The following is a 27,241-nucleotide window of genomic DNA, read 5'->3' on the forward strand; positions in this document are numbered from 1 at the left end:
GCGTTGTTGCTCTTGGTAGTGACGTCTGTGGACTGGTTGTGGAGAATGTTGTCATGTCCTGTTGTCAGTCAGGTCTACAGACGGTTTTCTGTATGGATCCATGGCGTCCCCCTAAAAAAAGAGGACTGTGAGCCAGAGGGGGAGGGGCCATGTGCAGTAACAGCTGGTGTTTCCTCTTCACTTGAGCATGTGTAATCAGTAGAGGAGCCACAAAACATGACCTTCTTCTTGTAAGTCTTAACTGTCACGTCTGCTCCCCCTATTCCCTCCCCTTGGGGCTTTAGGGCGCCAGGTTGCCCTGCATCACGCACTCCTGCCATCCATCACGCACACCTGCCTTCCCTCGTCACGCGCATCAGGGTTATTAGACTCACCTGGACCCACTTATCACCTGTTTATTTCCTCCCCTATATTTGTCAGTCCCCAGCTCTGTTCCCCACTGCTGCTTTGTATTGTTTTAGTCTTTAGTGTTAGTTTGCTGACACTGTTCCTGTCTCGCTCCATGTCCGTTATTTATTAAATGTTTTACTCCCCCGTACCTGTTTCGTCTCTCCGAGATCAACTCATGTGACAGGGGATTTTAGTGGGTATGTGATTTTATTGATTTTTACATGTGATTTATTGATTTTACATGTGATTTTATTGGGTAATCGGGCACAGGTTGGGGTTCAGCCAGTAGTAGACTGCGTTGACTGCGTATCCCTTTGGTATTTGTGGATCTTGGCTGCTTTAAGGTCCTCTTGGAGTGCTTTGGTCGTCTCTTTGAGTGTGCAATTGTGTCTGGTGTCGAACTCTCCAGCGGAGGGTACAGTATGTCCTTGATGGAGACAATTATAGTATCCAATTCGGCCTTAAACATTTGTTTAGGATGGCACACCATCGGTTGTTACAGTCCTTGTTCTCTGTAAAGATAGCTGATGCCTTTTGATTGCGCAATACTTTTGGGACTCTTTTATTCTGTAAGCGTACCTACATGTAATTCTAGGTGTGCAACTTCTTTTGTTTTTCAACTTTCTGCCAGTCAATTGTCAATTATTTCTATGTATTATATACACGCCCATCCAACAAAACTTTGTTATCAAATCAGTAGCTATTATTGCCATTACTGCCTAGTACTGAACAACATAAAGGACATGTTAGGATTCAATAACAAAAACCCTGGAAAGAACAGCTGGGGTCTCTCATCCAATTACTCCCTAGAAAACATGAACTTCCCAACACCACATTCTCTGCTGTAATGCGCCAGTGTTGTACAAGCCCATCATTAAAGGTAGACTCATTAAAGGTAGACTAAATGATGTTGCCACGAGCAGCACCACAGATATTGAGATGAGCGAGATGCAAGACTTGACTTTCAGACAGTCACATACAGTAGCTGTGCATGTGCATGTGTTTGCTTCATTCTGTTCACAGTGTGGCATCCACAGGACCAAAACAGTGGAGAAGTTGAGCCTCACGCTTCAACGCTCTTAGTTATTGCGGAAAATGACCCACTATGCTGTTTACTTTCTGCATCGACGTCACATCGCTGAGTCTACCTTTAACATTCAGAACACATTCTGCTTTAACAAAAAGCAGCACTTTACAATACTGCTTAACAAGGGTTTAACAGCAGAAACGTCAGTAACAGCTATAGGGGCACATGGACATGGGACTGGAATGGCCCAGACCCAAAGGTTAACACTGCATGTGAGCCACTTTCCAGATGAGCAGAGAACTTTTTGTAAGACATTTGAGGGTTCTGCATTATATAGTGCGTGTAAAAGATTCATGAGGAACACACCATTCGTCTTTTCGTCAGAAGCAGACAGTCATATCTCACATCCACCCCAGAGCAAAGCTCTGAAATATTCAATAGGCCATGAGAGCGGGCGTGCAGCCTCTGGGCAAAGAACGCTGTTCAAACAAGGCACAGCGGTGTCCAACAGAACCCCCGGAGGACACGCTGGGACAGCAAACACAAGGGGAAGTAGGGTTCTCACTGGAAAGGTAGGAGTCCAAATACTGAGCCCTGGTGGACACCACATGACACTTACCCAGCGATGGATGCTTACTACGCCAGTTAGATATTATATATGTTAACCTCAGTTTAAGGCGTTACTCAATGAATAACCACACAGACACTCTGGGGAAGGGGTTGTTTTATACTTGGTTTAGAAAAGCATGTTGTCAATGGCATTCATGCAGTTCAGCATGTGGCCTCATGCAATGAAGAGTGTAGCAAATTAGGCTATGGGGGAATAGCTGAGCCCTGGAATAACGATGCAGTATCACTGAGCTTGTTCGTTGAATGGTATCCCATAGTTAAGTCCTTATGAAGTGACATATGGACTATGCCTTAAACTTGAACTTATATGAGATGGCTTGAACATGGACAATAGATCTGCTGCTTGATATTGCATCCTTTTCAGTGAAGGGCATCATACTATTCCACAATAGCATTTAAAACAATGTCAAACAACACAAACTCCAGTTCCTCACGTTTTGTTCCTTCTTTTCTGATACTTTGTCACCATGTCTTGTAAACTGGTCATGATGATGGATGACAGACAGAGACACAAAGAAATAAAAAATACAAACACAAAACAAACAGAAGAGAAAAGTGAGACAGGAAATGGGTAGGTACAGTCCAAGTAAACCAAAAGAACGTGATGAATAGGCTAATGCTTGAAGGATCTAAAACCTAAATCATTGTGGATATCATGGCTGATGTGGTGGTGATGACCATATATATCCTATTCAATTACTAGTATTCTAATTCTATGATGATGACCCTGTGGTTCTATTAAATATATTTCCTCCCAGTGGGAGAGATTCAAGCGCTGCATATTGCTGGGTTACTGACTCAGCACACCACATCATCCTGATCCCCATCCTGTTACCACGTAGAGAAGAAAGAGTACGCACTATACTCAAACCTGACTCACAGAGGGAAGAAAGGCCTTCTCCCCAGGACTGCACTCATAAACAAACAAATAAACAAACAAGGCTCGGCAGGAACAGAGAGCGAGTAAATAAATAAGGAACGGGAGGAGACGGAACTCGATTTCACTGACGTAGCTTTAGCTAGCTGCCTATCTCACCGAATACAGGAAACAAAGAATATATATATTTTTTAAAAGCCTGAAAATTTAGCCCAGCAGTTTTCAGCGCATAAATCTTTCAGATTGTGTGAATAAGAAAAGACAGAGTCGGGGGAGAGTTCTCTCTGATTGCTTTATCCAAGGCCTCTTTCAATGGAACATCCATCCTGACTGGGTCATTCTCTCTCTCCATCTCTCTCTCTCGTCCTCTTCCTACCATCTCTTCTGCTGAGTTTATCTACAGTTTAACTGTGTAACAGTAGCTGCTCTCTATGCTGAGTGCGTGCTGATGAGCTGACACTTGCTGTCATGAGAGGACATGAGGTAAATTAATTATATTAAGTGAATTTATATGTTTGGGCACTAAATAGACAGCTATACCTGTTGTATTAGGTTAATGTATATGTCCGGGCACAAAATAGACAGCTATACCTGCTGATGAGGTCCTCGTTGCCGTCACTCTCCATCTCGTCCTCGATGGCGGCCTGGAGGTCACCAATCCTCTTGAAGGCTAGTTTAAGGTCTGCCTGCAGGCTCTGATTGGCTGCCTCCAAGCTTTCAATATCCATTTCCTGTCGGAAGAGAGTGAGACACTCTAAGCTAAGGTCCCAGCATTAAACCTACATCTGACCATTTCTGAAGTCTCTTTTGTCGTTCTCATTTTTCTGAATGTCTAATCCTGAATCCTGAACAAAGCAAGGTTGATGGGAACTGCAGCCGTTATTTCATATCTTCAAAGCGCCCCACTGTAAAAAGCCAGTCTGTACAGTGCCCCAGTCCCCTCGGCCCATTTGTGACTTTGGGTCTTACCAGCTCATGTTTCTTGCGGCTGGCCTCTCCCTCCTTCTTGGCCAGCTCTCCCATCTCCTCCTTGATATCTCTGATCTGTCTCTGGAGCCGCTTGTTCTGCTCCTTCTCCCGGGTCTCGCTGGTGCTGCGGTGATCCCGCTCCTCTGTTAGCTTCTCAAGGTTCTCCTTTAGACGGGCCACCAGGCTCTGAATGACCAACAGCAGACAGGGACCATGTTAGAAGAAACACTGCACTCACAGTCTACATCTGGCACAGGTCAGAGACCGTATCATGCATGCAGCTATGTGAGAGATACTCCATATCTAAAATGGGATTCAGTTTAGGAAAAACCTACACCAAAAAATCTAATCATATTGTATCGGTCACATGCGACGAATAGAACAGGTGTAGACATTGCCTTTAAATCCTTACTTACAAGCCCCTAACCAACAATGCAGTTCAATAAATAAACTTACTTGCTTTGAGATATTCCCCAAGTAAGGGCAAGAAACTACTAATTAAATAGAGTCTACCTGCTAAACATCGTTCTGCTACATACTGTATTTGCAACGCAGAAGAATGCTCCAGCATTTCATATGAGCACATACATCAACTTCAATGCACTGAAAAGGCTGAATCCAGCCTCCACTAATGCTAAACAGCCATTAGCCTCCAGCCTTGTCGATGTTTCACACTGTGAGTGGGTAAGTTCTGCTCTCTGCCCTCTCAGATGTTTATTGATTGGCCTCCTATAGTTTTCTGTCTACCAGAAATATCCAGCCACTCACAGTGGTTTCAAATGCCATGAGTAGCAACAAGACATGGCTAAATACGACCTTAAAACCCCTTATAACTTTGGACGTATCCTTCCCAAAACTGAACAATTCTTAGTTGGTCTTTCTATTATTCCATCCAGTGGAGAACATTGACAGAGAGGGATTCTCTGAGAGAGTTTTACTTTTAGATTGGAGTTAAAGCAGTGTGTCTGGCTGTCTACACATTGATGGTAATTACAAGTCCAAAAGTTGCCAAACTGAGCAAAGATGCATTTGTCTGAGGGGAAGAAAATGGATTTATATTTTTCCCTGGCTGTGTGCGAACAGTAACCTTGTGAGGTGGCCTTTCTGAACATGGTGGAGTGTAGCTTGTCATTCCAATCCCTCAAGTAGCCACTTCTGGGCAGCCCTGTTCTCCCTCTCTGCACAGACCATACAAACGCTCCTCCCCACACACACATCACAGCACAGACACACTGCTACTCCTAGACAGGAACTGCCAGGCAACAAGGCAGCATCTCAATCCTTCACTTAAACGTTTGTCGCAGGCAATATCACAATGTAATTTGAAACTGACAGAATAACAAATTATTTTGTGGAGTGAATATAATATGAGCTAGTCAGAGGACAAACATAGCAGAAGGCATTATCTAACTGTGACATGCTAACAGTCTAAGTTAGAAGAAGGTTATGAGGCTGAATCCAGCACTAAAAATAGAAATAACCGTTTGTGAGGTGGCAAAACTTACATGGTGGAGGTGGTGGGAGTCAATCGTCCCTCAACCACTGGGCAATTCTTCAGCCCTGACCCCCCCCCACACACACATTTTAATCACACACACACGCACACACACTAGACAGGCCGCCAGGCGCAGCCAATGCTCCTCGTCTAGGATGACCCTCAGCCCCCATGCATGCTCTCACCTCCAAGCGTTTGACCTGTGTTTTCTCAAACTCCATCTTGGTCTCCATCTCTCGGATCTTGGCCTCCTGCCTGCTGACCAGGGACTTCTCGACCATAGACGTCTCCTGGAACTCCAGCTGGCTCTGCAGTGCCGAGAGCTGAGGGAGTGAAACACAGGAGTAGGAACACACAAACAAGGAAGGGTTTTAGAAAGAACAACATACCGTAGCAGAAACAAACTGCCACCATACAGTATATTATGTTAACTCAGCAAAAAAAGAAATGTCCTCTCACTGTCAACTGCTTTTATTTTCAGCAAACTTAACAGGTGTAAATATTTGTATGAACATAAGACTCAACAACTGAGACATGAACAAGTTCCACAGACATGTGACGAACAGAAATTGAATAATGTGTCCTTGAACAAAGGGGGGGGGGGTCAAAATCAAAAGTAACAGTCAGTATCTGGTGTGGCCACCAGCTGCATTAAGTACTGCAGTGCATCTCCTCCTCATGGACTGCACCAGATTTGCCAGTTCTTGCTGTGAGATGTTACCCCACTCTTCCACCAAGGCACCTGCAAGTTCCCTGACATTTCTGGAGGGAATGGCCCTAGCCCCCCTCACCCTCCGGTTCAACAGGCCCCAGATGTGCGCAATGTGATTGAGATCCGGGCTTTTCGCTGGCCATGGCAGAACACTGACATTCCTGTCTTACAGGAAATCACGCACAGAACAGTAGTATGGCTGGTGACATTGTCATGCTGGAGGGTCATGTCAGAGTGAGCCTGCAGGAAGGGTACCACATGAGGGAGGAGAATGTCTTCCCTGTAACACACAGCGTTGAGATTGAGCTTGTTGTCATTGCAGGCAGTCCGATGATGCTGTGACACACCGCCCCAGACCATGATGGACCCTCCACCTCCAAATCGATCCTGCTCCAGAGTACAGGCCTTGGTGTAACGCTCATTCCTTCAACCGTAAAAGACTGTTTCCCATGCTTGTTCAATGAACCATAAACAATTGTATTTTAATTGTTTTATTTTACCTTTATTTAACTAGGCAAGTCAGTTAACCTCTTCAACCTATGGGGGCGCTATGTCATTATTGGATAAAAAAAAACGTGCCCGTTTTAAGTGCAATATTTTGTCACGAAAAGATGCTTGACTATGCATATAATTGGCAGCTTTAGAAAGAATACACTCTGACGTTTTCAAAACTGCAAAGATATTATCTGTGAGTGCCACGGAACTCATGCTACAGGCGAAACCAAGAGGAAACTCAAACAGGAAATGAGCAGAATTTTTGAAGCTCTGTTTTTCTATCGTCTCCTTATATGGCTGTGAATGTGCCGTGAACAAGCTTATGCTCTCTGCCGTTCGTCCATGATGTCTGCAGCATTGTTACGTATTTGTAGGCATATCATTGGAAGATTGACCATAAGAGACTACATTTACCAGGGGTCCGCCCAGTATACTGTGTGAAAATTATTGCGTAATCTCTAGGTCCATGTGCGTTCCATTTCTTCAGAAGAGAAAGTCAACTGCCACGATGGATTTATCGTCGATAGATATGTGAAAAACACCTTGAGGATTGATTCTAAACATCGGTTTGCCATGTTTCTGTCGATATTATGGAGTTAATTTGGAAAAAAGTTAGTGTTTTAATTACCATCGATAAAAGACAGTACTGTGCAGCCGTCTTCATCGACCTTGCCAAGGCTTTCGACTCTGTCAATCACCATATTCTTATCGGCAGACTCAGTAGCCTCGGTTTTTCGTTTTTCGGATGACTACCTTGCCTGGTTCACCAATTACTTTGCAGACAGAGTTCAGTGTGTCAAATCGGAGGGCATGCTGTCCGGTCCTCTGGCAGGGTTCAATTCTCGGGCCGACTCTTTTCTCTGTATATATCAATGAAGTTGCTCTTGCTGCGGGCGATTCCCTGATCCACCTCTACACAGACGACACCATTCTATATACTTTCGGCCCGTCATTGGACACTGTGCTATCTAACCTCCAAACGAGCTTCAATGCCATACAACACTCCTTCAGTGGCCTCCAACTGCTTTTAAACGCTAGTAAAACCAAATGCATGCTTTTCAACCGATCGCTGCCTGCACCCGCATGCCCGACTAGCATCACCACCCTGGATGGTTCCGACCTTGAATATGTGGACATCTATAAGTACCTAGGTGTCTGGCTAGACTGCAAACTCTCCTTCCAGACTCATTTCAAACATCTCCAATCGAAAATCAAATCAAGAGTCGGCTTTCTATTCCGCAACAAAGCCTCTATCACTCACGCCGTCAAGCTTACCCTAGTAAAACTGACTATCCTACCGATCCTCGACTTCGGCGATGTCATCTACAAAATTGCTTCCAACACTCTACTCAGCAAACTGGATGCAGTTTATCACAGTGCCATCCGTTTGTCACTAAAGCACCTTATACCACCCACCACTGCGACTTGTATGCCCTAGTCGGCTTGCCCTCGCTACATATTCGTCGCCAGACCCACTGGCTCCAGGTCATCTACAAGTCCATGCTAGGTAAAGCTCTGCCTTATCTCAGTTCACTGGTCACGATGGCAACACCCATCCGTAGCACGCGCTCCAGCAGGTGTATCTCACTGATCATCCCTAAAGCCAACACCTCATTTGGCCGCCTTTCGTTCCAGTACTCTGCTGCCTGTGACTGGAACGAATTGCAAAAATCGCTGAAGTTGGAGACTTTTATCTCCCTCACCAACTTCAAACATAAGCTATCTGAGCAGCTAACCGATCGCTGCAGCTGTACATAGTCTATTGGTAAATAGCCCACCCATTTTCACCTACCTCATCCCCACACTGTTTTTATTTATTTACTTTTCTGCTCTTTTGCACACCAATATCTCTACCTGTACATGACCATCTCATCATTTATCACTCCAGTGTTAATTTGCAAAATTGTAATTATTCGCCTACCTCCTCATGCCTTGTGCACACAATGTATATAGACTCCCCTTTTTTTCTACTGTGTTATTGACTTGTTAATTGTTTACTCCATGTGTAACTCTGTGTTGTCTGTTCACACTGCTATGCTTTATCTTGGCCAGGTCGCAGTTGCAAATGAGAACTTGTTCTCAACTAGCCTACATGGTTAAAAAAAAAAAAAAAATTAAAACGTAATTTTCGTTTTTTTTCTTACCCAAACGTGATGGAGAAAACAGAGCGATTTGTCAACACAAATAATATTTTTGTAAAAACTGAACATTTGCTGTCTAACAGAGTCTCATTGAAAACATCTGAAGTTCTTCAAAGGTAAATGATTTTATTTGAATGTTTTTCTGGTTTTTGTGAAAATGTTGCTTGCTGAATGTCAGGCATGTCAGGCATAATACTATGCTAGGCTATCAATAGTGTTACACAAATGCTTGTTTTGCAATGGTTGAGAAGCATATTTAAAAATCTGAGATGACAGTGTTGTTAACAAAAGGCTAAGCTTGAGAGCAAATAGATTTATTTCATTTCATTTGCGATTTTCATGAATGTTAACGTTGCGTTATGATAATGAGCTTGCGGATAGATTTACACAATCCTGGATACAGGTTTCTTTCGTAGCTAAACGTGACGCAGAAAACGGAGCGATTTGTCATAAACAAAGATTTTTTTTGTAAAAACTGAACATTTGCTGTCTAACAGAGTCTCATTGAAAACATCTGAAGTTCTTCAAAGGTAAATGATTTTATTTGAATGTTTTTCTGTTTTTTGTGAAAATGTTGCTTGCTGAATGTCAGGCATAATACTATGCTAGGCTATCAATAGTGTTACACAAATGCTTGTTTTGCAATGGTTGAGAAGCATATTTTGAAAATCTGAGATGACAGTGTTGTTAACAAAAATTTAAGCTTGAGAGCTAGCATATTGATTTCATTGCATTTGCATGAATAGTTAACGTTGCGTTATGGTAATGAGCTTGAGGCTGTATTCATGATCCCGGATCCGGGATGGCTCGTCGCAACAGGTTAAGAACAAATTCTTATTTTCAATGACAGCCTAGGAACAGTGGGTTAACTGCCTGTTCAGGGGCAGAACGACAGATTTGTACCTTGTCAGCTCGGGGATTTGACCTTGCAACCTTTCGGTTACTAGTCCAACACTCTAACCACTAGGCTACCCTGCCGGTGGAACGGTCTTTAAGACACTAACAGCTTACAGACAGTAGGCAATTAAGGTCACAGTTATGAAAACTTAGGACACTAAAGAGGCCTTTCTACTGACTCTGAAAAACACCAAAACAAAGATGCCCAGGGTCCCTGCTCATCTGTGTGAACGTGCCTTAGGCATGCTGCAAGGAGGCCTGATGACTGCAGATATGGCCAGGGCAATACATTGCAATGTCCGTACTGTAAGACACCTAAAACAGAACTACAGGGAGACAGGACGGACAGCTGATCGTCCTCACAGTGGCAGACCTCGTGTGCTGTTTTAGGTGTCTTACAGTACGGACATTGCAATGTATTGCCCTGGCCACATCTGCAGTCCTCAGGCCTCCTTGCAGCATGCCTAAGTCACGTTCCCACAGATGAGCAGGGACCCTGGGCATCTTTGTTTTGGTGTTTTTCAGAGACTTTTTTCCTCATTTTGTCTGTCATAGTTGAAGTGTACCTATGATGAAAATTACAGGCCTCTCATCTTTTTAAGTGGGAGAACTTGCACAATTGGTGGCTGACTAAATACTTTTTTGCCCCACTGTATCTATTACTCAAAGCGTAGATATGTGCCCCCGACTAAATTGCTTTAAATTATTTATAAAAGTTGCTCCGCTGTTTCAAAGCAGAGAAACTATTTGCTAGGAATAATAATTTCCTGAATATTGACTTTGGGACGTACATCGAGGTCAGACAAGGACTTTTTGTTTAATCTGAAACCAATGTAGCTAAACTAACAACTAGACTTATGCCTTCCAGTCCAACTCAAGTCTTTAAATAGGCCTAAAGTAACCTTCAAGGAAAGAAAATATTACTGTTTTAAAACATACTGACTATATAATTATTCTTAATATTCTTGTATTTCAATGTGAATTGAAAGAAACGTTCCTTTACAAGCTCCTGTATGAGGGAGCCCCTGGGAGCATGGTGTACGTTCAATAAGATGACAGCTTCCCTGCCATAATGAATGACTAGACATCAGAGAGAGAGAGTGAGTGGAAGAGAGAGAGAGAGAGAGAGCAAGCCAGAGATGGAGGGGGAGAGAGAGAGAGAAAGGGGGATTCGGACACTGCCCTCATAGCCTGATGATGATGACAGACACCCCCCCCCTCAGCAACAGTGGGGATAATTGTTCCGAGGCCAGGGTCTCTGATGGTTATCACCAGAATGGAGTGCCACAATGTGAGTGTCACGCTACAACACAAATGTCCCGTGTCTGGGTCGGATTATGGGGCAACAGACAGAGAGAGGTAAAGGTATTACAGGTTTGATCCCCTGCAGGGTCACCTTGATTTGATAAGAAAAGGCACACAGACTGTGACCACACAACACGGTTCCACAATGAAATCACTACAACTGAAGGGTGCGTATGTTAAAGCTGGGGACTACTGAAGCCAAATGTCACAGCCTGACTGGGCACCGTGACAGACAACAGTCAGACAGACGTTCTCTATCTTCAACTGCCAAACAGAGTTGACAATTTTGGTTATTCTGATAGACACATCTCTAATAAGACACATTGATTATGCCATGTCAATCATTTGTAAGGACTACCATGCAAAGAGAGGAGATCGGGTTTGAGGACTTTAAATTCCATGAGGCAGATGACTTATGTCAGCTAGCTAGTCCTGCTCAATGAGTCCCATTATGTTGTTCTAAGTGCAGACAAAGTGCTGCAGTAGGATAGCACTGTCTATCCCTATACCCTCCCAGCTGTGTCCGAGTGAACTGTACCTTCTCCTGGACATCCTGCTTCTCCTTGAGGGCCTCTTCCAGCTGGGCTTGTAGGTCAGAGATCTGGGCTAGGTTCTGGGTTGACTACACACACAAACAAGCTACTGGTCAGTCTGATTGGTTTAACACCAACTTATCTCTACAGTGTATTGCATCATGTTTACTTTAAGTAGCACAGTACAACATATTATATTCCTCCCCATTTGGTCTACACAGCTAGAAAACAGACTGATAAACAACCATAAACAAACATGTTGATGGGACCATGTCACAGCGACATATTTTTAAAAGCAAGAGTAGGGAGGGGAGACATCAACACACCTCATTTCAATGTGACCTGTGTGAAATGAAATATTAGAGATTAGTGCTTTTTTTCTGCTACATGAAGCGCTCCGCATAGTAAGCCCAGGGGAACAGCTGTCTCACTTTAGACGGGATATATTCATTTGCAGCTAGTAGAAGCAGATCACTCATATTTCCATCAGTGTCAGACAGACAGAGCTCACTTTTCATTTCCACTTGATAGCAAACTGCTCTACACAGATACATTAACATGCCAAATACTATTTACACCATTGAAATAATGCAAAATGACCCTTGCATTGTGTGTGTTACCTGGACGACAGCTGACTTGTGCTTCTTCATGAGCTCGTTCATATCCTCCTGGTCCTCCTCCATACGAGACTGAAGATCATTCTTCTCCCTCAGCAGCCTGCTCAACTGCTCTTCCAGCTGAGAGAGAGAGACACAGAAAGAGACACAGAGAGAGACAGAGAGAGAGAGAGAGACAGAGACAGAGAGAGAGAGAGACAGAGAGAGAGAGAGAGAGAGAGAGAGAGACAGAGAGAGAGAGAGAGAGAGACAGAGAGACAGAGAGAGAGAGAGAGAGAGAGAGAGACAGAGAGAGAGACACAGAAAGAGACACAGAGAGAGACAGAGAGAGAGAGAGAGAGAGAGAGAGAGAGAGACACACACACAGAGAGAGAGAGACACACAGAGAGAGAGAGACAGAGACAGAGACAGAGACAGAGAGAGAGAGAGAGAGAGAGAGAGAGAGAGAGAGAGAGAGACAGAGAGAGAGAGAGACACAGAGAGAGAGACACACACAGAGAGAGACAGAGAGAGAGAGACACACAGAGAGAGAGAGAGAGACAGAGAGAGAGAGAGAGAGAGAGACACACAGAGAGAGAGAGAGAGAGAGAGACACACAGAGAGAGAGAGACAGAGACAGAGACAGAGAGACAGAGGGAACAGACATTGAGTAAAGCCAGTGTGTCTGTGTACACTACCGTTCAAGTTTGGGGTCACTTAGAAATGTCCTTGTTTTTGAAAGAAAAGCCTATTTTTTTGTCCATTAAAACAACATCAAATTGATCAGAAATACAGTGTAGATATTGTTAATGTTGTAAATGACTATTGCAGCTAGAAACGGCAGATTTTTAATGGAATATCTACATAGTGATAAATTCATGAACTTCTTTGAGGAAAAGATTATGATTATTAGAAAGCAAATTACGGACTCCTCTTTAAACCTGCGTATTCCTCCAAACCTCAGTTGTCCTGAGTCTGCACAACTCTGCCAGGACCTAGGATCAAGAGAGACGCTCAAGTGTTTTAGTACTATATCTCTTGACACAATGATGAAAATAATCATGGCCTCTAAACCTTCAAGCTGTATACTGGACCCTATTCCAACTAAACTACTGAAAGAGCTGCTTCCTGTGCTTGGCCCTCCTATGTTGAACATAATAAACGGCTCTCTATCCACTGGATGTGTACCAAACTCACTAAAAGTGGCAGTAATAAAGCCTCTCTTGAAAAAGCCAAACCTTGACCCAGAAAATATAAAAAACTATCGGCCTATATCGAATCTTCCATTCCTCTCAAAGATTTTAGAAAGGCTGTTGCGCAGCAACTCACTGCCTTCCTGAAGACAAACAATGTATACGAAATGCTTCAGTCTGGTTTTAGACCCCATCATAGCACTGAGACGGCACTTGTGAAGGTGGTAAATGACATTTTGATGGCATCGGACCGAGGCTCTGCATCTGTCCTCGTGCTCCTAGACCTTAGTGCTGCTTTTGATACCATCGATCACCACATTCTTTTGGAGAGATTGGAAACCCAAATTGGTCTACACGGACATGTTCTGGCCTGGTTTAGGTCTTATCTGTCGGAAAGATATCAGTTTGTCTCTGTGAATGGTTTGTCCTCTGACAAATCAACTGTACATTTCGGTGTTCCTCAAGGTTCTGTTTTAGGACCACTATTGTTTTCACTATATATTTTACCTCTTGGGGATGTTATTCGAAAACATAATGTAAACTTTCACTGCTATGCGGATGACACACAGCTGTACATTTCAATGAAACATGGTGAAGCACCAAAATTGCCCTCGCTAGAAGCATGTGTTTCAGACATAAGGAAGTGGATGGCTGCAAACTTTCTACTATTAAACTCGGACAAAACAGAGATGCTTGTTCTAGGTCCCAAGAAACAAAGAGATCTTCTGTTGAATCTGACAATTAATCTTAATGGTTGTACAGTCGTCTCAAATAAAACTGTGAAGGACCTCGGCGTTACTCTGGACCCTGATCTCTCTTTTGAAGAACATATCAAGACCATTTCGAGGACAGCTTTTTTCCATCTACGTAACATTGCAAAAATCAGAAACTTTCTGTCCAAAAATGATGCAGAAAAATTAATCCATGCTTTTGTCACTTCTAGGTTAGACTACTGCAATGCTCTATTTTCCGGCTACCCGGATAAAGCACTAAATAAACTTCAGTTAGTGCTAAATACGGCTGCTAGAATCCTGACTAGAACCAAAAAATTTGATCATATTACTCCAGTGCTAGCCTCTCTACACTGGCTTCCTGTCAAAGCAAGGGCTGATTTCAAGGTTTTACTGCTAACCTACAAAGCATTACATGGGCTTGCTCCTACCTACCTCTCTGATTTGGTCCTGCCGTACATACCTATACGTACGCTACGGTCACAAGACAGGCCTCCTAATTGTCCCTACTCCTATAGAGCTCCATTTTTATGGAACGGTCTGCCTACCCATGTCAGAGACGCAAACTCTGAAGACTCATCTCTTCAGTGGGTCATATGATTGAGTGTAGTCTGGCCCAGGAGTGGGAAGGTGAACGGAAAGGCTCTGGAGCAACGAACCGCCCTTGCTGTCTCTGCCTGGCCGGTTCCCCGTTTTCCACTGGGATTCTCTGCCTCTAACCCTGTTACGGGGCTGAGTCACTGGCTTGCTGGGGCTCTCTCGTGCCGTCCCTGGGGGGATGCGTCACCTGGGTGGGTTGATTCACTGTTGTGGTCGGCCTGTCTGGGTTCCCCCCACCCCTTGGGTTGTACCGTGTCGGAGATCTTTGTGGGCTATACTGGCCTTGTCTCAGGATGGTAAGTTGGTGGTTGAAGATTTCCCTCTAGTGGTGTGGGGGCTGTGCTTTGGCAAAGTGGGTGGGGTTATATCCTTCCTGTTTGGCCCTGTCCGGGGTGTCCTCGGATGGGGCCACAGTGTCTCCTGACCCCTCCTGTCTCAGCCTCCAGTATTTATGCTGCAGTAGTTTAAGGACTAGGGTCAGTTTGTTTATCTGGAGTACTTCTCCTGTCCTATTCGGTGTCCTGTGTAAATCTAAGTGTGCGTTCTCTAATTCTCTCCTTCTCTCTTTCTTTCTCTCTCTCGGAGGACCTGAGCCCTAGAACCATGCCCCAGGACTACCTGACATGATGACTCCTTGCTGTCCCCAGTCCACCTGGCCATGCTGCTGCTCCAGTTTCAACTGGCCTGGGCCCTAGGACCATGTCCCAGGACTACCTGACATGAGGACTCCTTGCTGTCCCCAGTCCACCTGGCCATGCTCCTGCTCCAGTTTCAACTGTTCTGCCTTACTATTATTCAACCATGCTGGTCATTTATGAACATTTGAACATCTTGGCCACGTTCTGTTATAATCTCCACCTGGCACAGCCAGAAGAGGACTGGCCACCCCACATATGCTCTCTCTAATTCTCTCTTTCTTTCTCTCTCTCGGAGGACCTGAGCCCTAGGACCGTGCCCCAGGACTACCTGACATGATGGCTCCTTGCTGTCCCCAGTCCATCTGACTGTGCTGCTGCTCCAGTTTCAACTGTTCTGCCTTATTATTATTTGACCATGCTGGTCATTTATGAACATTTGAACATCTTGGTCATGTTCTGTTATAATCTCTACCCGGCACAGCCAGAAGAGGACTGGCCACCCCACATAGCCCGGTTCCTCTCTAGGTTTCTTCCTAGGTTTTGGCCTTTCTAGGGAGTTTTTCCTAGCCACCGTGCTTTTACACCTGCATTGTTTGCTGTTTGGGGTTTTAGGCTGGGTTTCTGTACAGCACTTTGAGATATCAGCTGATGTACGAAGGGCTATATAAATAAATTTGATTTGATTTGATTTGATTTAGTCGTACAGAGGCCCATTATCAGCAACCATCACTCCTGTGTTCCAATGGCATGTTGTGTTAGCTAATCCAAGTTTATCATTTAAAAAGGCTAATTGATCATTAGAAAACCCTTGTGCAATTATGTTAGCACAGCTGAAAACTGTTATCCTGATAAAAGAAGCACAACACCAGTCTCAACGTCAACAGTGAAGAGGCGACTCTGAGATGCTGGCCTTCTAGGCAGAGTTGCAAAGAAAAAGCCATATCTAAGACTGGCCAATAAAAATAAAAGATTAAGATGGGCAAAAGAACACAGACACTGGGCAGACAAACTCTGCCTAGAAGGCCAGCATCCCGGAGTCGCCTCTTTACTGTTGACGTTGGGACTGGTGTTTTGCAGGTACTATTTAATGAAGCTGCCAGTTAAGGACTTGTGAGGCTTCTGTTTCTCAAACTAGACACTATAATGTACTTGTCTAAAGCAACTGAAAAGCCTGCAACACTTAAAAGAGCTAAAAGATTCGGAATGGGTAGCAAGGAATAAGTTAGTCCTACATATTTCCAAAACTAAAAGCACTGTATATGGGACAAATCGTTCACTTAAACCCTAAACCTCAACTACATCTCGCAATGAATAATGTGGAGGTGTGGAGCAAGTTGAGGTGACTAAACTGCTTGGAGTAACCCTGGCATGGTCAAAACATACTGATACAACAGTAGCTAAGATGTGGAGAGGTCTGTCCATAATAAAGCACTGCTCTGCCTTCTTAACAACACTATCAAGGCAGGTCCTACAGGCCCAGGTTTTGTCGCACCTGGACTACTGTTCAGTCATGTGGTCAGGTGCCACAAAGAGGGATATTGCAGTTGGCTCAGAACAGGACAGCACGGCTGGCCCTTAAACATACACAGAGAGCTAACATTAATGACATGCATGTCAATCTATCATGGCTCAAAGTGGAAGAGAGATTGACTCATCACTACTTGTTTTTGTGTTGACAAGCTGAATGGACACCCAACCATACCTCACAAGACATGCCACAAGAGGTCTCTTCACAGTCCCCAAGTCCAGAACAGACTATGGGAGGCACACAGTACTACATAGAGCCATGACTACATGGAACCCTATTCCACATCAGGTAACTGATGCAACAGTAGAATCAGATTTAAAAAACAGGTAAAAATACACCTTATGGAACAACAGGCACTGTGAAGAGACACACACAAAGGTACAGACACATGCATACGCACACATTGTGAGATTGTTATATGGTGCTATTAAACATCTTGTATTTTATATATGTAGTACTAATGTTAGATAATGTACTGTTTTATCTTTTGTTTTATATGTTATGTAAGTGCTTCAATGTGTTTGGACCCCAGGAAGAGTAGCTGCTGCCTTGGTAGGAAATAATGTGGATCCCTAATAAATACTAATACAAACACAGTATCACATACTGTCTTTTCCCAGTCATTATCAACCTAGCCAATTATTTGTATTTATTTAACTATTATTTAAGTAGGCAAATCAGTTAAGAACAAACTCTTATTTACAATGACGGCCTACCAAAAGGCAAAATACCTCCTGTGGGGATGGGGTCTGGGATTAAAGATAAAAAAAAACTAAAAATATATAAATATAGGACAAAACAAACATCACTACAAGAGAGACAACACTACATAAAGAGTTACTAAGACAACATAGCATGGTAGCAACTAGAAGTTGACCGATTATGATTTTTCAACGCTGATACCGCTACCGATTTATTGGAGGACCAAAACCTGAGACCGATTTTTATTTATTTATTTGTACTAATGACAGTTACAACAATACTGAATTAACACTTATTTTAACTCAATATAATACATCAATAAAATACATTTAGCCTCAAATAATGAAACATGTTCAATTTGGTTTAAATAATGCAAAAACAAAGTGTTGGAGAAGAAAGTAATATGTGCCAATATGCAATATGTGCCATGTCAAAATGTGTGCCATGTAAAATATGTGCCATGTAAAAATATGTGCCATGTAAAAATGTGTGCCATGTAAAATATGTGCCATGTAAAAATGTGTGCCATGTAAAAATGTGTGCCATGTAAAATATGTGCCATGTACAAAAGCTAACGTTTAAGTTCCTTGCTCAGAACCTGAGAACATATGAAAGTTGGTAGTTCCTTTTAACATATGAGACTTCAATATTCCAAGGTAAGAGGTTTTAGGTTGTAGTTAATATAGTATTTATAGGAATATTTCTCTCTATACCATTTGTATTTCATATACCTTTGACAGTATAGCTTCCGTCCCTCTCCTCGCCCCTACCTGGGCTCGAACCAGGAACACATCGACAACAGCCACACTCGAAGCATCGTTACCCATGACTCCACAAAAGCCGTGGCCCTTGCAGCGTAAGGGGAATGACTACTCCAAATCTAAAAGCGAGTGACGTTTGAAACGGTATTGACGCACACACAGCTAACTAGCTATCCATTTCACATTGGTTACAGAAGTCATAAACAGTGCTGTGCTTGCGAAGAGCTGCTGGCAAAACGCACGAAAGTGCTGTTTGAATGAATGATTACGGGCCTGCTGCTGTTCAGTCAGACTGCTCTATCAAATCAGACTTAATTATAACATAATACCACACAGAAATATGAGCATTAGGTCATTAATATGGTCAAATCCGGAAACTATAATTTTGAAAACAAAACGTTTATTATTTCAGTGAAATATGGAACCGTTGGTATTTTATCTAACGGGTGGCATCCCTAAGTCTAAATATTCTTATTACATTTCACAACCTTCAATGTATGTTATAATTATGTAAAATTCTGGAAAATTAGTTCGCAATGAGCCAGGCAGCCCAAACTGTTGCATATACCCTGACTCTGCGTGCAATGAACGCAAGAGAAATGAACAATTTCACCTGGTTAATATTGCCTGCTAAACTGGATTAGTAGTTATAACTAGTGATTATGATTGATAGTTTTTTTATAAGATAAGTTTAATGCTAGCTAGCCATTTACATTGGCTTCTACTGCATTCGCGTAAGAGGCAGGCTACTCGTGGAGTGCAATGGTTAGAGCGTTGGACAAGTTAACCGTATGGTTGTTCTGCCCTTGAACAAGGCAGTTAACCCACCGTTCCAAGTCCTTTTGAAAATGAGAATGTGTTCTTAACTGACTTGCCTAGTTAAATGAAGCTATATAAAAAATAAATTTTAATGGAAATCTGTGTCCAAAAATACCGATTTCCAATTGTTATGAAAACTTGAAATCGGCCCTAATTAACATAACAACATGGTAGCAACACAACATGGTACAAACATTATTGGGAACAGACAACATCAAAGGGCAAGAAGGTAGAGACAACAATACATCACGTGAAGCAGCCACAACTGTCAGTAGGAGTGTCCATGATTGAGTCTTTGAATGAAGAGATTGAGATAAAACTGTCCAGTTTGAGTGTTTGTTGCAGCTCGTTCCAGCCGCTAGCTGCAGCGAACTGAAAAGACGAGCGACTCAGGGATGTGCGTGCTTTGGGGACATTTAACAGAAACGTGACTGGCAGAACGGGTGTTGTATGTGGATGATGAGGGTAACAGTAGATATCTCAGATAGGGGGTGTCAGGATTTGGCCAGGGTTGTTCCGGTTTTTGGTCACTAGATGCCCCCATTGTGCCTTTTGACCTTTTGTTTTCCCTTGATCCCCATTATTATTTGCACCTGTGCCTCGTTTCCCCTGATTGTATTTAAACCCTTTGTTTTCCTCTGTTCTTTGCTCTGTGTTTGTATGTTAGCACCCTGCCCTAGTATTCTGAGAACTCTTGTTGATCCCGGTGGACTCTCTTGTGGAATTCTGTTTTTTGTTCTTGTTTGTTTGTTTTTTTGAGTATCTTTTGAGGCTTTTTGTGCTTTACCTTCCACCTTGTGGATTTACCTTTTTTGTCTTGGAGGATTACCTTTGTTCTTGTAGGATTCCTTTTGAGGTTGTGGAGTTACATGTTATCCTGAAGAACTTCACTTTTTACTTCATTAAATACACCGTCTCAAGTACTGCTGTGTCTGCCTCATCTTCTGAGTTCTGCCAACTATTCGTGGCTCAGTTGGTTAAGTGACTGTTTCTCACTCCGGAGACCCGGGTTCGTAACCAGGTCCTGTCAGAAACACAGAGCCAAAATTGAACCCAGAGGCAGCCAGTTCCCAGGACCTTGTTGCCATGCTGTCCCACCACCAGGAGACTGTCCAACGCCACGAAGCCGCCCTGGTTCAGCAAGAGGCCTTAATGGCTAGACATTCTCATCTTCTGTCGGAGATGTTGACTTCCATAAAGCAGATATCTGATTGAATTACCCCGGCAACAGTCCCAGTACCTCAGATTCACGTACCCATGGCAGTTAACCCTCTGGCTGAACCTCGTCTTCCACCTCCCCAACGGTTCTCAGGTGATCCAAGTGCTTGTAAAGGGTTTCTCACCCAATGTTCTCTCTCCTTTGAGCTGCAACCCTCGCCGTTCCCCACCGACCGGTCTAAGATCGCATATATCATCACCCTGCTGTCGGAAAAAGCCCTGGCCTGGGCTACTGCTGTGTGGGATGCCCATAGTTCCTGCTGTGCCAGCGACTCTGCCTTTGCTGAGGAATTCAAACGAGTGTTTCAAGGCCCAAGCAGTGGTCCTGACTTAGCCAAACAGCTCCTGACTCTCCACCAAGGTCGGCGCAGCGTGACGGACTATGCCATCCAGTTCCGCACGGTGGCAGCAGCGAGTGGCTGGAACAACGAGGCGCTCACTGTGTGCTTTCTGAAAGGCCTTTCCGACACTATCCAAGATGAACTGGCCACTCGGGAACCACCGGACAATCTCGAGTCCCTGATCAAGTTGGCATTGACCAGCGTCTGAGAGAGAGAGAGAACTCAACCGTAGACCTCTAGCCCCTATCAGTCCCAGCTCCGAGTCCCCACCTATATCCTCGCTGGCTCCACCGGAACCCATGCAGATTGGACGCATCTCCCAGGCTGAAAGAGACCGCCGAATGAGGGAGCGACGCTGTCTATATTGCGGCAAACCGGGCCATTTCCGTTCCACGTGTCCCGGGCTCCAGGGAAACGCTCTGTCCCGTACAGACCGGGGGGAACTGTAACAGGAAACATACATAACCTCCTCCCATCCGTCCAACTCCCGTCTGCTCATTCCAGTCACCCTTTCCTGGGACAACCACAAGCTTCACCTTCAAGTCTTGGTAGACTCTGGAGCCGCAGGTAACTTCATGGATGGTGTCTGGGCGAAGGAGTATGGAGTTCCCTCTGAACCTCTTAGTGACCCCATGAGGGTTACTACATTGGATGGAAGCCCTTTGGGATCTGGACTTGTCACTCATGTCACTACCTCCTTGCGACTTTCAGTTTCACAACACCAGGAATTGATGAACTTTCATTTGATCTCCTGTTCCGAGTTCCCTCTCGTCCTTGGATACCCCTGGCTTCACAGCCATAACCCTCACATCGACTGGTCTGTGGGCACTATCAAGCAGTGGGGTCCTACGTGCCAAGCTACTTGTATTTTCCCGAATTCCCCGAGTTCTACTCCCGAGTCTTTAGAATCCATCGACCTGACCCGAGTTCCCGAGTGTTACCATGACCTCAAACTGGTATTTAGCAAACAGAGGGCCACCATGCTACCACCCCATAGACCTTATGATTGCCCCATCGAACTGTTTCCGGGCACTTGCCCTCCCAGGGGTCGGATCTTTTCCCTATCTCCACCCGAACGAGCTGCTATGGATACCTACATCAAGGACGCTCTGGAAGCAGGCCTCATGCGTCCATCCACCTCCCGGCGGGAGCAGGGTTTTTCTTTGTGGCCAAGAAAGACTGTGGATTACGTCCTTGCATCGACTACCGGGGACTCAATGCCATAACCGTCCGTAACCGTTACCCGCTACCCCTTATGGCCACAGCCTTCGAGCTGCTCCAGGAAGCAGTTGTTTTCACTAAGCTTGACCTGCGGAACGCATACCATCTTGTGCGGATCAGACCTGGTGACGAGTGGAAGACCGCTTTCAACACGCCTACTGGTCACTATGAATACTTGGTGATGCCCTTCGGCCTGACCAACGCCCCAGCGGTGTTCCAAGCGCTCATAAACGATGTGCTTAGGGATATGCTTAACATATTTGTGTTCGTTTACTTGGATGACATCCTCATCTTTTCGAGCTCTCTTCAAGAACACACTAAGCATGTCAGACAAGTACTCAAACGCCTCCTAGACAGCCATCTGTACGTTAAGCCGGAAAAATGTGAATTCCATTCATCCCGAGTACAATTCCTGGGATTTGTAGTGGAACCCCGTCGAGTCCAAATGGACCCCAGGAAGGTAGGGGCGGTAGCGGATTGGCCCACCCCAAATCCGTTAAGGAAGTTCAGCGTTTCCTGGGCTTCACTAACTTTTACCGCAAGTTCATCAAGAACTTCAGCTTGGTGGCAGCCCCTCTCTCAGCTTTAACCAAGGGTGGCAATGCAATGTTTTTGTGGGGAAGAGAAGCTGAGACGGCCTTCCAAGGACTCAAGCAGCGCGTCCTCTCTGCTCCCATCCTGATACTACCGACTACGGATGAACCGTTTGTGGTGGAGGTAGACGCCTCAGAGGTTGGTGTTGGAGCTGTCCTGTCTCAGAGGGGTGAAGACAAGAAGCTTCATCCGTGCGCTTTCTTCTCACACTGGCTTACCCCGGCTGAGAGGAACTACGATGTGGGGGATCGTGAACTCCTAGCGGTTAAGATGGCATTGAAGGAATGGAGACACTGGCTCGAGGGGGCTTCTCACCCGTTTCAAGTGCTTACGGACCACAAAAATCTGGAGTATATCCAGCAGGCGAAGCGGTTGAGCTCTAGACAAGCTAGATGGTCTCTTTTCTTCAATCGATTCCAGTTTATCCTCACCTATCGGCCCGGGTCGAAGAATCGCAAACCGGATGCCCTGTCCCGAGTCTACGCTCCTGCCATTTGAGATGACACGGACATGCCTGTCCTTCCTGCTGCTAAGATCGTGGCTCCGATCTCGTGGCAAATTGAGGATACCGTGAGACGAGCTCAAGCTATTGAACCGGACCCGAAAGGAGGTCCTGCCAATCGGTTGTTTGTCCCCAAGGCAGTGAGGACTCAGGTCCTTCTATGGGGGCACTCCTCTCGCCTCACCTGTCACCCGGGCGTAGGTCGCACCTTGGAGTTCATCCAGTGTAAGTTCTGGTGGCCTACCATAAGAGAAGACGTTGCCACTTTCGTCAATGCCTGCCCCGTGTGCTGCCAGGGCAAATCTTCTCACCTCCGCCCGCAAGGACTCCTTCACCCTTTACCTGTTCCCCACAGACCCTGGTCCCATATCTCGTTGGACTTCATTACTGGCCTTCCTCCATCCCATGGCAATACTACTATCCTAGTCATTATCGACAGGTTTTCAAAGGCGGCCAGGTTCGTCCCTCTGACTAAGTTACCTTCTGCCAAGGAAACGGCTGAGTTGGTAATTAATCATGTGTTTCGAGTCTTCGGCATTCCTCAAGATATGGTTTCTGACAGAGGTCCTCAGTTCGCCTCTAGGTTTTGGAAGGCCTTCTGCCAACTCATGGGGGCTTCTGCCAGTCTATCTTCAGGGTACCATCCGGAGTCCAACGGCCAAACTGAGAGGATGAATCAAGAGCTGGAAACCACCCTCCGATGTATGACTCGTAACAACCCGTCCACATGGTCGTCCTTCATTGTTTGGGCCGAATACGCGCACAACACCTTGCGCTCCTCCTCCACTGGTATGTCCCCGCACGAGTGTCAGTTTGGCTATGCCCCTCCATTGTTCCCGGACCAGGAGGCAGAAGTCAGAGTGCCTTCAGCCTTGAAGTTCGTCAGACGCTGTCGGCTTATGTGGAGGAAGACCCGTCTTAATCTTATGCGTTCCTCACAGAGGTACCAACAACAAGCCAACAGACGTCGCCGTCCCGGGCCTACCCTGCGCCCCGGCCAGAGAGTCTGGCTCTCCACAAGAGACTTACCACTACGGGTGGAGTCTCGCAAGCTGTCCCAAAAATACATCGGTCCCTTTAAGGTTGCCAGGAGAGTTAACCCAGTTTCTTATCGCCTACACTTACCCAGATCCCTTAAGATTAATCCCACGTTTCACATTTCCTTATTAAAACCTGTTGTTTTTTCTCCCCTTGTCCCGGCAGACAGACCTCCCCCTCCGCCTCATGTCACTGGAGGCCAGCCGGCTTATACCGTCCATCGGATACTGGATTCCCGCCGGGTGCAGCGGTCCTGGCAGTATCTGGTGGACTGGGAAGGCTACGGTCCCGAGGAGCGCTCCTGGGTTCCTGCCAAAGACATACTGGACCCTGACCTCATTCGTCAGTTCAGGGCCCTCCACCCTGAGAGAGCTGGTAGGAACGTCAGGAGCCGTTCCTAGGGGGGGATTCTGTCAGGATTTGGCCAGGGTTGTTCCGGTTTTTGGTCACTAGATGCCCCCATTGTGCCTTTTGACCTTTTGTTTTCCCTTGATCCCCATTATTATTTGCACCTGTGCCTCGTTTCCCCTGATTGTATTTAAACCCTTTGTTTTCCTCTGTTCTTTGCTCTGTGTTTGTATGTTAGCACCCAGCCCTAGTACTCTGAGAACTCTTGTTGATCTCGGTGGACTCTCTTGTGGAATTCTGTTTTTTGTTCTTGTTTGTTTGTTTTTTTGAGTATCTTTTGAGGCTTTTTGTGCTTTTCCTTCCACCTTGTGGATTTACCTTTTTTGTCTTGGAGGATTACCTTTGTTCTTGTAGGAGTTACATGTTTTCCTGAAGAACATCACTTTTTACTTCATTAAATACACCGTCTCAAGTACTGCTGTGTCTGCCTCATCTTCTGGGTTCTGCCGACTATTCGTGGCTCAGTTGGTTAAGTGACTGTTTCTCACTCCGGAGACCCGGGTTCGTAACCGGGTCCTGACAGGGGGGAGTGAGGCCTAAGAGGCAGTAGGTAGCCTAGTGAGGTGGCAGGTAGCCTTGTGTTTGGACTAGTAACTGAAAGGTTGCAAGATCAAATCCCTGAGCTGACAAGGTAAAAATCTGTTGTTCTGCCCCTGAACAAGGCAGTTAACCCACTGTTCCTAGGCTGTCAGAGAGAAACAAACATTTTACCTTGTAAGTAGACATAATTGCAAACGATTAAACCCTTCCAATAGAATGCAAAAAAAAATGTTTTGTTACAAATTCAACTTTAAATGAGTTGACTCTTCACATGGGATGATTTCACTGAACAAAAGAAAGGAAATATTGAATGGTCCCCAATGATCCATCACATCTCCCAAAAATGTTTTCAACATACATTTGCAAAATGATAGTCTAGAAACTAAAGCGTTGGTTGCCTTCCTCTCAGCGTAAGTATAGAATGCAGTGATGTGTCCTATAAGGAGCATTGGTGGTAAATCTGATGGCCGAATGGTAAAGGTTAGCGACTAATGCCTAATGCTAGCAGGGTGTTCCTAACTGACTTCTGTGGAAACGTCAGAGGCGTAATCCCATTTCTATAATTACTTCAACAATGCAGAGGGGGGCAGCAGGGAGATGAGAGGGGCTGGAGACAGTCAGGGGATGTATTAATAAATGATGAATAATGTGGATATCAGAAAAGGATAATGAATCCATTAGTACATAGCTGAGAGATGAGAGGACTTGTAAAGCACGCTGGCACAGTGACATCCATCTTATTCACATAGAGGGGAAAACAGACCGGGGGAATGGATAATGGACCACATCTGATGAATTTCACCAAAATAGAACCAACAGAATTCCTTGGAAAGGAATTGCAAGATTTCATACTGGTATTAATGACATGGTTGCTATTTTAATAAGGAGATACCCATTCAATGTTTGTTTCCTATGTTAAACCAAATAAATGCCCTAATTTCCCCCAAAAATGCACAGGTTAAGTAAACATCAACCCCAATATAGACTTGTTTGTTCCTTCTGTACTTCAATGCCATAATTAAAATAATAAAATAAACCATTGACAATCATGTTAAGAAAATGTCCATTTAGACTGATGAAACATCTATACATCCATTTCTCCATCCACCTCACCCAGTTTCTATTGTTCCTGACCTGCTGCGGTGTGAACTCAATTACCATTCCCTCTCGCTGCCGAGACAATATTCACCCAATGGCAGCTGTATTAAACTGTAATGCATTTCAAGGTGATACGTCGTGTTCAAATTAGAAATGTTCAAGGAAACATTCCATCATAATGCCAGTCTCACCGCCGAGAGAGGTGGATGTCACATCAAGAGGAAGGTGAGGATGAGGAGAGAGAGAGAGAGAGAGAGAGAGAGAGAGAGAGAGAGAGAGAGAGAGAGAGAGAGAGAGAGGACGGAAGGAAGGAAGGTGTAAAAGGAGAGGGGGATGAGAACTCAGGGGAGAGGAAAAAATAAGGAGAGAGGTAAGAGAAGGAGAAAAGAGGAGAGGTAAGAGAAGGAGAAAAGAGGTAAGAGAAGGAGAAAGGAGGAGGTAAGAGAAGGAGAAAGGAGGAGAGGTAAGAGAAGGAGAAAAGAGGACAGGTAGAGAAGGAGAAAAGAGGAGAGAGGTAAGAGAAGGAGAAAAGAGGAGATAGGTAAGAGAAGGAGAGAGGTAAGAGAAGGAGAAAAGAGAGTGGTAAGAGAAGGAGAGAGGTAAGAAAAGGAGAGAGGTAAGAGAAGGAGAAAAGAGGAGAGGTAAGAGAAGGAGAAAAGAGGAGAGGTAAGAGAAGGAGAAAAGAGGAGAGGTAAGAAGGAGAAAAGAGGTAAGAGAAGGAGAAAAGAGGAGGTAAGAGAAAGAGAAAGGAGGAGAGGTAAGAGAAGGAGAAAAGAGGACAGGTAAGAGAAGGAAAAAAAATAAGGAGAGAGGTAGAGAAGGAGAAAAGAGGAGAGAGGTAAGAGAAGGAGAGAGGTAAGAGATGGAGAAAAGAGAAAGAGTGGTAAGAGAAGGAGAGAGGTAAGAGAAGGAGAGAGGTAAGAGAAGGAGAAAAGAGAAAGAGAGGTAAGAGAAGGAGAGAGGTAAGAGAAGGAGAAAAGAGAAAGAGAAGGTAAGAGGTAAGAGAAGGAGTAGAGGAGAAAGGTAAGAGAAGGAGAAAAGAGAAAGATAAGGTAAGAGGAGAAAAGAGAAAGAGGTAAGAGAAGGAGAGAGGTAAGAGAAGGAGAAAAGAGAAAGAGAAGGTAAGAGAAGGAGAAAAGAGAAGGTGAGAGGTAAGAGAAGGAGTAGAGGAGAGAGGTAAGAGAAGGAGAAAAGAGAAAGAGAAGGTAAGAGAAGGAGAAAAGAGAAAGAGAAGGTAAGAGA

At 44.8% G+C, this 27,241-nt stretch overlaps 1 protein-coding gene across 12 annotated transcripts in view; it reads right to left on the reverse strand.

The window, feature by feature from the left end:
• LOC124005683 (unconventional myosin-XVIIIa-like) overlaps window positions 1–27,241 on the reverse strand; it is a 183,917-nt gene that overhangs the window by 17,157 nt on the left and 139,519 nt on the right. For 9 of the 12 annotated variants that reach the window (XM_046315145.1, XM_046315144.1, XM_046315141.1 and 6 more), the window contains 6 exons: window positions 12,092–12,208; window positions 11,477–11,560; window positions 5,574–5,711; window positions 3,894–4,079; window positions 3,516–3,655; window positions 2,482–2,526 (listed from right to left, as the gene is read on the reverse strand). In XM_046315145.1, coding sequence (XP_046171101.1) covers window positions 2,482–2,526; window positions 3,516–3,655; window positions 3,894–4,079; window positions 5,574–5,711; window positions 11,477–11,560; window positions 12,092–12,208 — 710 coding nt within the window. The remainder of the gene's footprint in view (window positions 1–2,481; window positions 2,527–3,515; window positions 3,656–3,893; window positions 4,080–5,573; window positions 5,712–11,476; window positions 11,561–12,091; window positions 12,209–27,241) is intronic. The other 3 variants (XM_046315146.1, XM_046315142.1, XM_046315136.1) reach the window with 1 other exon arrangement.

This window comes from Oncorhynchus gorbuscha, linkage group LG19 (assembly GCF_021184085.1).
Source record: "Oncorhynchus gorbuscha isolate QuinsamMale2020 ecotype Even-year linkage group LG19, OgorEven_v1.0, whole genome shotgun sequence".
Lineage (NCBI taxonomy): Eukaryota > Metazoa > Chordata > Actinopteri > Salmoniformes > Salmonidae > Oncorhynchus > Oncorhynchus gorbuscha.